This window comes from Phoca vitulina, unplaced genomic scaffold (genome assembly GCF_004348235.1).
Source record: "Phoca vitulina isolate PV1807 unplaced genomic scaffold, GSC_HSeal_1.0 scaffold3, whole genome shotgun sequence".
Lineage (NCBI taxonomy): Eukaryota > Metazoa > Chordata > Mammalia > Carnivora > Phocidae > Phoca > Phoca vitulina.
The window spans coordinates 63,986,348-64,000,058 of NW_022589706.1; the positions used below are offsets into that span (position 1 = coordinate 63,986,348).

General features: G+C 36.8%; 1 protein-coding gene across 2 annotated transcripts in view; it reads left to right on the forward strand.

Moving 5' to 3' along the window:
- Positions 1-13,711, forward strand: part of ARHGAP24 (Rho GTPase activating protein 24) — a 749,428-nt gene that overhangs the window by 468,378 nt on the left and 267,339 nt on the right. For both annotated transcript variants that reach the window (XM_032400717.1, XM_032400716.1), the window contains exon 3: positions 8,164-8,251. In XM_032400717.1, the coding sequence (XP_032256608.1) occupies positions 8,164-8,251 (88 nt within the window). The remainder of the gene's footprint in view (positions 1-8,163; positions 8,252-13,711) is intronic.

Genomic DNA, 13,711 nt, shown 5'->3' on the forward strand with positions numbered 1-13,711 from the left:
TCATGCTATTATGTTTGTCATGGTTAATTTAAATAATGGTTTGGAAATATTACATCTATTACTTTGAGGAAAAACAGTACATTCTACAATGTGCCCAGCTTTGTGAATACTGTGCTCTTTTCTCTGTAAGGCAATTATAACAACACTTAGGTCAGTGTTCCCCAAAGAGTTTTCATATCAAAATTACTTTGGTAGATTCTAAAATGTATGGATTTGCAAGTCTCCCCTTCACTTCCCTCCCAGCAACATTCCAGGAATTGGTGTAACTTATTTCAGAGGCTAAGAAAAAACTTAATAACTCTATAAAACTTCTCCAACCTGCTTTAAAAAGCAGTAATTGATTAGAAATAGGAACATAAACTGGGTCACTAATCGAAGATCAAGTCCTTAAAGCAGCTTGTATTCATTTATTCATTCATTTTTTGTTCAAATATGTATAGGAATTTACTATGTCAGGCTCTTTGCCTCCCTGAGCTTCATTCCTTCATCTATAAAATGAGAAATACCTACATCACAAAGTCAATGAGCAAATGAATGATGTAAACAGTGTACATATTGATTTAGCAAACTGATAGGTAAGAAATGTCAGCAATCATCATTATCAATATCATTATCCCGTGCTATTTACTATTTTGATGTTAATTAGAGGTTTGCTTCTTTTGGTTAGTCTAACTTTACAAACGATAGTAAAAAATAACTTAAAATTTTTAAATTAGTTTACCTCCCTGTTTACTTGACTAGATGATAATACTAGCAGATACATATTGAAACTTTACTAGATGATAATACTAGCAGATATATATTGAACCTCATTATTTGGGGATTTGCAAAATATGGGCCCAAAATATCCTTGAGGCTTCTGGGATATTAAAAAAAAAAAAAAGATTTTTTTTTATATTGAAAGCAGCTAAAAAAATAGTATGTATGAGGCATTTTTTCTGAAAACTACCCATATTAGCTCACAGTGACTTTATGAAGTAGGTTCTATTTTTAATCCCATTTTAAGACTGTAGAAGCTGAGGAAAAGGGAGGAATAACAGTCTTGCCTGAAGTCATATGGCTAATGGGTGGTAGAGTGGGAATCTGAAACTAAGTAGATTAACTGCAGAGCAGATTTACCTAACCAGAAACTTCATTGTCATTGGGAGATTGTTATATGGCTAGAGTGCTTCTGGGTAAAATTTTATATCATTTTTTTTTTTTAATTTTCAACCTTCCCTGAGTGATCCTAAGATCCAGGAGTGCAAAGACATTATTGGAATTTCTCTCCATTATATCCTTTGTGCCTAGGAGAGGGCCTGTCATATGCCAAATGCTGTTAAATAAATATTTGTTGAATGACTTAATGAAATTACTTGCTACGAAGGAAAAAAATCAACCTATGTTACTCTAAAAAAAACTGTTGAATAATAGCGATTTCCCCTTGATGTCATTTTTCAACCTCTTTCTAGTTGCATTAAAAATACATAAATATATTGTCAAGCTGAGACTTTGCCTAGTCCCTTGTGATGTTCATGATTATTGTTAGTGCTGGAAAAAAATTCTTATTGTTGTGTTCATAGAAACTAACACAGGTACTACACATGCATACATTTCTTTTTTCAATCCAAATTCTAGAGAATAAGATGACTATGCTTATTTTCAACATCATCTTGCTTTTACCCCAATATCTTGTGGTTTTGGCTCAGTGATTTGATAGTAACTAAAGATGAGCTTCTTTTCTGATAGCAATTTAGGCTGAAAATGAGACATTATTATCGTTCTGAACTATGTTTCTTTTGCCAACTCCTAGCTCTCAAACTATAAAAGATTTTGTTTAACATATTATCTCATTTTGAAGTTTTAAAGATTCTTTAGGAAAAGATATTTCCTATAATGGATAAAAATAAGCATAATTCCATTCTGAATGTGCTGATTAGTTATTGACATGTAATTGTTGCCATATGCACTAAACTTCCATCAAAAAGGTTACATCTCTTTCTTATACTCCAGCCTCTTCTCCATGATCCTCCAAAATTAACAGTGAAGCATATTGCACATCATGGGATAATATGCTATTTCTTAGAAAACTCAGAGCACTTGCAACCTATTTTGTCACTCAAGATCCCAGCAAGAAATTGATGGCTCCACTTTAAAAGGGGTAATTGTAGACTATATGATAAAGAAACCATTTATAAAGTGTTGGAACGGTTCATAGAAATCCACAAATAGGGGAAACATCCTAGGCCTGTTAGCTCCATTGGAACCAGGGGAAGCCTGCAAATTTAGGAGATGTGGACTAAGGTATCCAGTGCAAGTAGGGCCAAATTTCTGGCTAGCATGGAGGAGGGCAGGTCAATAAGCACCTCAGTCTGTCTCTCTTGTGGCCTTCTTATTTTCTGCTATGACCTCTCAAAACCAACCTGAAGTCAGAGGTCAAGAGAGCCTGGTTTTTGATATTTATAGAGATTACTTTCCTGAAGTACGGAATAGAGTGATGGGTGGAAAGAAGATGGGGGAGGGCCAAACAGAGAGCATCCAGCCCAACTACAATCGAACAGAAAATTAAAGAATATCACACAGTTTTAGCTCAAGTACATGGGCTTATTGGAGCTTAATTCTTCTTTATTCCCCATTTCAAATAAGAGGCACCACCTTTCTTCTAGATATACAGAACAGAAAAACTGAAGTCATCTTCGACTCTTCCTTCTTCATTCCCTATTGTTTAAACTCTGTCCAGTTTCTCTTATATTTCCAAAAATTATATCTCCAGTAATGCATCTCTGGGGAAAATTTATACCATTTCTGCTGCCAACACCTTTTGGTAAGTCTTGATGTTGCTATCTCTGACAAATTAATTGCTTCATGGTAACAAATTTCTAAGAGACTGGTATTCCTAAATCTCCATCTGCTTTGCTCTAGAGCCTGCTCATGTTCTCAGTTATTAATGGATGTCAAGTGCAGCATCCTCTGCCCTGGGCTAGACTTTCCACGGGGTGTCCTCAACATCACCAACAGTCTTCACTTCCTAATTATTCCTCCATGTGAAAATTCTCTTATTCTAATGTGCTCTGTGCATATGGCCCTAATTACTGCTTTTGCAGATGTGATTTCCTCCATTTTGGAATTACCCCTAGCTCACTAAATCTTAAAATCTTATCTTCCTTTAAAAACCATTTTTTCATATTACCTTTCTTAACTAATCAGACTGCTCTAATGACCCTCTCTTCTTAAACTTATTTTATCTGTTTGCTTTTCTACATGCTTGTAAGTACTTATTTCTTGTGTAGTCATGTTATTCTTGTATTGAGAGTAAAGAGTTTATTTCTTTCACACACTTCACATCATCTGACATAGTTTTAGAAATAATATCTGACATGTGGTAGTGTCTCAATAAACTACTTCTCAGTCAGATTGGGCACTTTTATTTTACTTGCTCATTAGTTGTCTATTTGTTTGCTTAGCTAATTTAGAGCAGCTCTGGAAAGAATTAACCAAACCCATATAAACAGTGCATACTTTTTGACTACTGATTACTCTCTTAGGGATTTGTCCTACAGAATAAGTTAAGGAGGAGCTCAAAGATTTAGCTTAATGGATGTTCATGAAAATATTCGTTATAGTAACACTTACAAAAAACCATAAATACTTCAGAACAGAGGATGTGAAAGCATGTATATTCAAACAAGCACTATACTATTCAGTTTTAAGAAATGATGTTAATTATTAAATTGGCATAATAACAGTACATGATTTTTAAGTTTTGAAGCAGATAATAAATTAGGCTTTATTTTGATTATTGTTTTGTAAAAGTCAACTGTAGATGTTAATACACATATATACATAAATATATACAAATACGGCTAATGTTAATTATCTATGGCAGTGGGTAAATTACAGATTTTTAAAATTTATCTGCATTTTCTAACAACATAAAATTCCAGAATACTTTGAAAATAACTATCACAATTAAAACTCTTCTCTCAATTAGGGGCGCCTGGGTGGCTCAGAAGGTTAAGCATCTGCCTTTGGCTCAGGTCATGATCCCAGGGTGCTGGGATCGAGCCCCGCATCAGGCTCCCTGTTGAGCGGGGAGCCTGCTTCTCCCTCTCCCTCTGCCTGCTGCTTCCCCTGCTTGTACACTCTCTCTCTCTGTCAAAAAAAAAAAAAAGACTCTTCTCTCAGTTATAGACTTTAACTAAATGGTTTCTATACAAGGAGATCAAGTTAGCAGTTTCGATTAAATAATTTTATTTTACTTACTGAATGACTTAAAGAATTGACCAGAGCAAATTTTGGTCAATTACAATATATCCTGCCCTAACCACTGTCTGCTGATATTTAAACTATTATGCTGACATCACGATTTATTTGGAAAACAGCCAAAATATAAAATCTGTAAGATGTCAAATTTGAAAATGAAAATAAAAATTTCAGCCAGAAGTAGCTATTTCATATGTATGACAAAGACAACAAAGGATAGCACTACTTTGCCTTTTAATGACCAAGTGAGGTGGTTGGGGATTTCCTGAAGGAGAATGGCTCTTGCAGGAGAATTATTTGTGCAGGAAAGTGGCTTGAATTAAACTTATACAATGTGTGTACAGCTTAAGATCCTAAGTGGAGCCTGAAGGCGTAGAATTAGACAGGAGCCATACAGACCCACGTGCAAGTATACAAGCACACATGCATGCATAAATGAATACTGCATCTGTCTAGAAGTTGAGATGCTATGTTCTAACACTCAGCTAAATCAGAAATTTAATGACTTCACAAAACCATTTCAGTGAGTAAAATAAACTCTTAATTGAAGCAACTGATTTTATCATTTTATATGGAAACCATATAGATCCAACCTATAGAAAAAAGATCTTAATTATGATGAATTATTTTCAAAGTACTTAGTAATTTTTAAAAAAATTATTGAAAAGTACCAGAAAACAAAATGGGATCCATAGGCTAGACACACTAGATATGATGAGAAGTAGGAAAATCTGCTTCCTGGAGCAGGAAAACAAAGGCAATATCTCCACCACTTCATCTTGTAAGCAGGGAGAGAAAGGGGTGTGTCTGACATATGATTCCTTGGGCTTTAGTTAGGGAGTGTTATGCTTGATCACTCTAAGCCTAGAAGTGGACGGAGTTGATGACTATAATTTTCTGTGCCAAACCAGGTAGGATGAAAATTGAGTACAATATTACTTGAGCTAAATATTGCTTCAAACTGACAAAACTGGAGGATATAATACAGTGCACAATAGCACAGGCTTTTAAATCCAGCATGCTTGGTTTTGAATTTTGGCTTTACTACACTCACAGTACTTAATTCACTCAACAATTTTTAGCATTAACCTTATGGCAGGCAAAATACTAGGCATTGGTGGTAAATTAGGGAGCAAAACATGTATTATCCTTGCTCCCTTACAGTTTAATGATGGAGACAGGCATTAATCAAATAATTTTACAAATAACATAATTGCATACAATGGAAATCAATGCAGGAAAATTTTCTGGTACCTATGCAAGTATATTTTGGATGTTCAATCAGTGGTTATAAAATAATCCAGGAAAGAATGTAATCCTAAGGTAGACGGGAGTATGATACTACTTATAGAATTTATGATACTACTTATTTATTTACCGGCTTGATTATAGAAAGTCATAGAAAGCATCAAAACCAAAAAGTAGAAAAATGAGCTTATAGACCCTCCAGAACTTTATCCTAGGACAAATGAAAGGCATTGAAGATTTTTAAGCAAGAAAGTTGCAAGGTGAAATTTCTGTTTCTAAAGATACTTTGACTGCATTAAGGAAAAAAGTGGATTGAAAGATTTTTGAGTATTATGGGGAATTCAGTGAATTTGAAACATAGCAGACCACAGGGGTACCTGGGTGGCTCAGTCGGTTAAGCGTTTGCCTTTGGCTCAGGTCATGATCTTGGGGTCCTGAGATTGAGCCCCATGTCAGGATCCCTGCTCATCAGAGAGTCTGCTTCTCCCTCTGCCCCTCCCCCCACTTGTGCTCTCTCCCTCTCTCTCTCTCAAATAAATAAAATCTTAAAACACACACACACACACACACACGCACACACACACACACACACACAAAACATACCAGACTGCAGACAATAGTCACTTGAACTAGGGAGTGGTGGTAGTAGAGATATACTAGAGATGATGACTCCTACATTTCTGGCTTTTGCCACTGATTGGAAGAAGATGCCAGTCACAAAGCTAGGGAATACATAAACAGGACCCAAAATAATTGCATTTAAATTGACTAAATTTCTCCACATCCTCGCCAACATCTGTCGTTTCCTGACTTGTTAATTTTAGCCATTCTGACTGGTGTGAGGTGGTATCTCATTGAGGTTTTGATTTGTATTCCCCTGATGCCGAGCGATGTTGAGCACTTTTTCCTGTGTCTGTTGGCCATTTGGATGTCTTCTTTGGAGAAATGTCTGTTCATGTCTTCTGCCCATTTCTTGATTGGACTGTTTGTTCTCTGGGTGTTGAGTTTGATAAATTCTTTATAGATCATGGATACTAGCCCTTTATCTGATATGTCATTTGCAAATATCTTCTCTCCCATTCTGTCGGTTGTGATCTCACTGATATGAGGAATGTGAGAAACAAGACAGAGGATCATAAGGGAAAGGAGGGAAAAATGAAACAAGACGAAACCAGAGAGGGAGACAAACCATAAGAGACTCGTAATCTCAGGAAACAAACTGAGGGTTGCTGGAGTGGAGGGAGGTGGGAGGGATGGGGTGCCTGGGTGATGGACATTGGGGAGGGTATGTGCTATGGTGAGCACTGTGTATTGTATAAGACTGATGAATCACAGACCTGTACCCCTGAAACAAATAATACATTATATGTTAATTAAAAAAATTGACTAAATTTAGTGTAAGACACTTTTGAGATATGGAAATTCAAATCAGTTCTTGGATATAAAGGTCTGAAGCTCAGAGAACCCTGAGTCAGAAATAGTAATCTGATGTTCATTGGTTTATAGTTGGTTATTGAAGTCATAGGCATGAATGAGATAGCTCCCAGAGAGAATAGAGTCAGAAGAGAAGGAATCATTGGATACATCTTTGAAACACTTTAATATTTAAAGGACGGCTTGGAACCAGCATAAGAGACTCAACACAAAACCAAGAGAAAAACCTGGAGAAAACTAAGAAACCAAGGAAAGAAGATGCTTCAAGAAAGAGTGGTGAATAGTGCTGAATGTTCCTGGGAAGTCATAATTTAGTAAGGATTGAAAATTGTCAGCATGCAGCTTGTGAGAATCATGTAATTAGAAGTGTGGGTGCACAAACCAGGCTGCAGTGGATATATGTAAGGAAATAGATTCAATGTAGGCAACTCTTTACTAGGCAAGGAAAAAAAAAAGATAGCTGGAGGGGGGAGTCAAAGTAATATCTTTTATTTTTAATTTTTATTTTTTTTAAGATTTTATTTATTTATTTGAGAGAGAAAGAAAGAGAGAGAGAGAGAGAGTACGAGCAGGGAAAGGGGCAGAGGGAGAAGGAGAAACAGACTCCCCGCTGAGCAGGGAGCCCGATGCGGGGCTCGATCCCAGGACCCGGGGATCATGACTTGAGCCAAAGGCAGACGCTTAACTGAGCCACCCGGGTGCCTCCTATCTTTTATTAGGATAGATTTTTAAGTATGTCTCAACTCTAATGGAAATAATACACTAAAGAGAGAGAAATCTAACAGAAAAGAGAAGGAATAATCAAGAGAAGGCCCTGGTAACATTGGCTAAGTTATTTATATCATTGCCTTGGTTTTCACAGCTGTAAAATGGGGAAAATAATACCTAACTTATAAGACTATTGTAACAACTAAATTCTAACAATTAAACAATATAATGTTGGTAGAATGCTCAGTAAAAATTTTGGCACACAGAATGCATTTAATAAATTGGTGCTTAAAATGAACTCAGCACCTAATACAGTGTCTTGTACACATTAGGTGGTCAACAAATACTATTAAAAGTTGAATGAATATGATTCTGTTCCATGATGTTTGATCAGTTGGGAATATAAATGAGTCTGATGCATATTACTGTATACTGGATTACAGATACGCCTTGGATATCCACTGATGAGGTTGATGATATTCAGTATTTGCCTTCTGATGATGTTGATGTTTGGGGCCTTTGTGTTCACAGGGTACCATTTTTCTGCCTGGAAATAAAGTCCTTGAACATCCCTGCAATGAAGAGAGCCCAGGAAAATTCCTTTTTGAAGTAGTTCCAGGTAAGAGAGTTTTCTGGCTTGATTAAGTTATTACCATTCCATGTTGGTAAAAGTGAAGACACACAACCTTTATTCTTCTTGAGTTGTGGCTAAGAACATTAATTTGAAAAGGCAAGTGCCAAGTTTGGTTAATATTTACACAGGTAATGATTCCAGAGTTGTACCCCAGTACAAATGATTGCACACACATGCGCACCTGCGTGCGCGCACGCACACACACACACACACACACACACACACTCACACATGGCCACATGACTATTGGATATCCATTTGTTCATGAGACTCCAGAGTTGACCAGAAGTCATGACACAGCATTTATAAGGGACTATTGGAGACAAAATTAGTTTTACAGTGCTCTTGTGATAAGAAATTTGGCAAGATGTTACAGGTGGACTGCGTTGCCCGGCTGATTCACTGTCATATTTCCTCACAAATTACATCTTAACGGAATCTTTACTCTAAAAATAAAACAAAACAAAAATCCTCTTTCAGTGACTAACCAAGCATTGCCATTCTGTACCTCAGCTTTGCTCCCAAACAACCACTTCCACGTGTTTGGCTTATAGCATTGCAGATGTCTCTGCCAAGCCATGAGATCCTGCAGATAAATTTCTTCAACATCTGTTCATTTTTTTCTAGTCATCTGCATCCTTCTCTCTCAGAGTACCTGATCTCCACTTAAATGTTTGACTCACTCAACAACAATTTTTTTTTCAAGGCCATGATCTACTTCTTTGATCAGTTCATTAGCCCTTCCTTAAATCTTGATGTAAGAAAAAGGGTTAGGAATGTGGTTTTTATAGCATTGGCTCAGGCTAGCCCAGTTCATGTGATACTGACACTGATTTAATCACAGTCTAGGGTGTGTGTGAATTTATTTGGGTGACTAATATGTAATGCATATCAATAATGCTGGCACAAAGGGAGTCAATAAAACATTTTTCCCTGGATTTATAAATGCTGGGAATCTGAAATGTGGAAGCATATTTTCCCCCTCACTGGAAACAGCTGTAGCACTGAGTTCATCTGGCTCATGATGGAATCCATGACTAAATGTTAATTAATGCAGCTGAAGTGCAGAAAGGTTAGTCAGATGCATTGTGTTATTTGTTTCCCCCCGGGGAGAACACATTGTAAGAAACCTGAATCTTGTTTGCCCTATTAAAATCTTTTTATACTTACTTTTTAGTGGAATACCCTGTATGGAACCAAATTCCAGATGTTGCAAAGTCTTTGAAGTATCACTCGAGGAAAGTTCTTTCCTTATTTATTCGCAACATTAGTGCCTATTGGCTTTTAAGTGAACATGGTATTCAACTGATGGCTTTGACCCCTAATCTCCAATAATACGAAAGGTCTGCTTTTCCATTCTGTCTACTAAATGTGTGGAGATTTCATCTTTTGGTGAAGGTGTTCTGCTATAACATAGATGGATATTGTTAAGATTGTTCTAGAGAGAACTGTGTCGTCAAGCCCAGGAAGTCTCAAAACTTGCTAAGATTGTTGCTCTAGGGCATGTGTTTCACGTGCAGGGCATATGACATAATGGCTTTTGATGAGCAAAGCCTAAGAAGTTTCAGACTGCGTGATGTGAAATCTGAAGGTTGTCCTTTCAAAAAAAAAATTTGTTCAAGGAAATTTAGGTTTGCTGCAGTAATTATGGAAATAAACATGTTATGCCCATAGCTCATTTGAAAAGATGCTTCCTGAATCATTAATACAATATATAGTAGTTCTAAATTACGTTTTATAATTCTGAATTTTCTTAAGGAGTGACAAGAGAATTGTGCCAAATACTTCTTTAAAGAGGGAGTTGGGAAAACCCTATGGCTACCTTGAGAATCCAGTGTTTGTGCCATTATTTGTGGTCATCGAGGCTTTATTAGTGTGCACCTCATATTAAGATAGAATTTCCAGACAAATGCTTCTGTACTTGTATGAAAATGTGGGGATCTGCCATAAGAGATGCTGAACTCCAGGAAACAAACTGAGGGACGCTGGAGGGGACGGCGGGTGGAAGGATGGGGTAACTGGGGGATGGGCATTAAGGAGGGCACGTGGTGTAATGAGCACTGGGTGTTATATACAACTGATCAATCATTGTACTCTACATTTGAGACTAAAAATACATTATATGTTAATTAATTGAATTTAAATTTAAGAAAATTTAAAAAAATTGAAAAATAAAATGAGGTATAACTGAAAAAAAAAAGAAAAAAGAAAATGTGGGGATCTGTATCACATGATTTTTAACCAATTTTTGCAAAATTAGGATTACTAACTACACGTGATTTATCTTTGTAAATGAGAATGATAAGATAGTGTTTTCTAATTATTCCAATTGTGTGATAGTTTGACACGGGGAATCTGGAAAGTTGCAAGAGTGTTTCATTTTTCAGAAAGTGTGGGAAACAGGAAGAACTGCAGAAATGTGGTCAGTGCCTTGGACAGAACCTTCTGTAGTCCTGCCTGGCAGCAGACCCTTAGAACACACATTTATTCTATATTGGCTTTCTCTGTGGAATTCTGTCAATCACCACTTTTAAAAATCCATCCTACAAATGATGTTTACAGATCCAACATGATTCTGTCTTTATGTACAAATACCTCAAGCCCAACTACACAAGGTATATCAATGGATAGGATTAAATCCTTTAATCCCACATACCTAGAGTTATTTCCAACAAAACTAACAAAAGCCTCCCTAAAGCTCTTTGCCAAATATTCTAGTACCATATATATGCACACACATTTGTGAGTGTGTGTATGTGTGTGTGTACATATATATGTATGTATATATGTGTATATACCTATGTATATATACAGTTTATCGGTGTATGTGCTATGTATCTTTATAATTCTTCATATTTTAGGATATTATATACTATAATATATAATCTTTATAATTTACATATATATCCATATATGCTATGTAGATAGGAGTTTTTGTTTTGTCATTTTTGTTTTAATCTGAAATGTCCTCTGAAATTAAGTAATAGTCATGTGTAAGTAATACAAAAAGAAGACTTTTCAATAGAATTGAAATTCTCAGAACTTTGTATATTAATTAAATTTGTATATTATATTTCTATGCAGGTTTTAAATTTTTGTAAAAAATCTGACAACAAATCTACCATAATTTAGAGTAAATTTCTTTTAAACCTGCGATTATCCCATGAAATGAATTGTCTAAATAATGCCATGATTTATAGCATTTCACTCCAGTTTTTTTCCTATTTCTCTACTTGTTATTCAAAATGGAGATGTTAGCCAAATTGGCAAATTTGAAGACTTTGCCGTCAGGCATGCCAAATTTTAGATGGGGGTGAACTTTTATGGCCAAGTGCTAAGCTTTTGGGAAATGTGGTTGAGAAAGGAATGTTGGCAGAATTTAATGTACAGTACTTGAAGTAAGAAAATGCAGTCAGTCTCTTTGCTTCTCAAAATGTATTCTGGGCAAATTTTCCTTATGTTGCTTAAAAAAAAATAAGCAGTAATTAATGGATGATGCTGTCTTAACTTTCTTTGAAGAATAGTCTGTCAGAGGGAGAAGACAGAGTGATTCAGAGACACAGGCAGGCAAAAGGAGACAAGGAAGTGTGTACTCCAGAAGAGGCAGGAGCCACCTCTTTCTGCTCATCAAGGTGTCTCTAACACCTGGCACAGTATAATGCAAGGTGCTGAATAAATACTTAATTGAAGTGTATATATTTACCGGGTTTACGGAGGACTCACGATCCTATGAAATGGTTTTATTGTTGGCGATAGCTACTCCAAACTTGGCTACGATGAACTCTTATTTCCTGCTGTGTAAGATCTTTCCATCCCCTGCTGCAGCAAAGACCTGTTTGTAGCTCTAGTGGCTGAAGTGGAGGGAAATTCTTTACGTTCACGGTCCTATTCTCTGCCTTCCTTTCTGATAATGCCACCAAGAGAAAGACGGAAGAAGGTCCAAGTGTGCCTACACAGACGCTATTGCTGGGGTTAGCCCCTCAACACTGACTGGTTATTATATCCCTTTTCCAAAAGTTGACTCACTAATAGAGTAACCTTTGTGGATTATTCAGCATCCCTAGAATGGGAAATCTGCTTCACATGGTAGAATTTTCCACCCTAGGCCTGGTCCTGTTAGATGGGATACCATGAGAAGGGCTCAAGGCCAGCTGCTTTCTTCGTGCTCATTCAGCCACCAGGAAACTCATATACCCTGGTCTGCCAAGGAGGGATAATGCAGGCTCTTTCACTATTGCGGCCGCCTTCAAAGCTGTCATCTTGCCCTTTTCTCCATGAAGCATGAGCTTCAGACCCCAGACTGAATGGCTTGCCAAGCTTCATGTGAGTCTGCAACTTGGAGAAGGTGTGAGTGATAGTTCTAACACGCTTCAGAATTTACCAGAAACTCTCCTGTGCTTTCCGGACTTGTTCTGATAGCTGAGAAAATTTATTTTCCTCCCCTTCAGAAAATAGGGTTTATCTTGAAAACTTTTCTCCAAGAGGCTCTTTCTCTGTCCTAATCTTCCTCTTGTCATAGTCAGAGGCAGGGAAATGGGGTTTGGGTTTCTTCTCGGAAATGCATTCTCTGTAAGCCTTGCAAGGATGTGGTTAGGTACAACTTCCATTGTGATTTTCAACTTAGAATGGGGCTTTTTAGCAGTTTTTTCTTCAGATTTTGATCTTAACAGCAATTCCAGGATAATGGAAAGACAACTTTTTATCTATATTTATCTGTGCTCTTAGATTGGATTCCAGAAAAATACACTCTGATCGAGAGTGATGTTAAAAGGTGTGTTGAAGATTGAAAAGATATATATATATATATATATATCTTGGCCAAAAAAAGAATGAAATTGCCATTTGTAACAACATGGGTGGATCTAGAGTGTATAATGCTAAGTGAAACAAGTCAGAGAAAGGCAAATACCATATGATTCCCCTCATATGTGGAATTTGGGAAACCAAACAAATGAACAAAGAAAAAAAAGAGACAAACAGAAAAACCATACTCTTGAATACAGAGAAGAAAGTGGTTGCCAGAGGGGAGATGGACGGGGGAATGGGTGAAATAGGTGATGGGGGTTAAGAATACATTTATCTTGATGAGCACTGAGTCATGTATAAAATTGTTGAATCATTACATACTTGAAACTAATGTAACACTATGTTAATTATACTGGAGATAGATAGTAGATGATAGCTAGCTAGCTAGCTAGCTAGATACATAGATACATAGATAGTGTTTTTTTTTTTTAAACCATGTATTGGGGCATGCTCTCTGGAGATGTTTCATCTGTGGCAAGCAAGGAAAGCAGGATGAGGCAGAAGAAGCTGGCGCACAACACTGTTGCAAATGAGCTGTCAGCTGATGTTGCAGGGAGCTCCGGAGCTGGGATGCCCCACAGCATCCCTTAGTTGCTCTAAACTGAGGAACCAGACCTCGTTTCTTGGCATCAGCTGGTC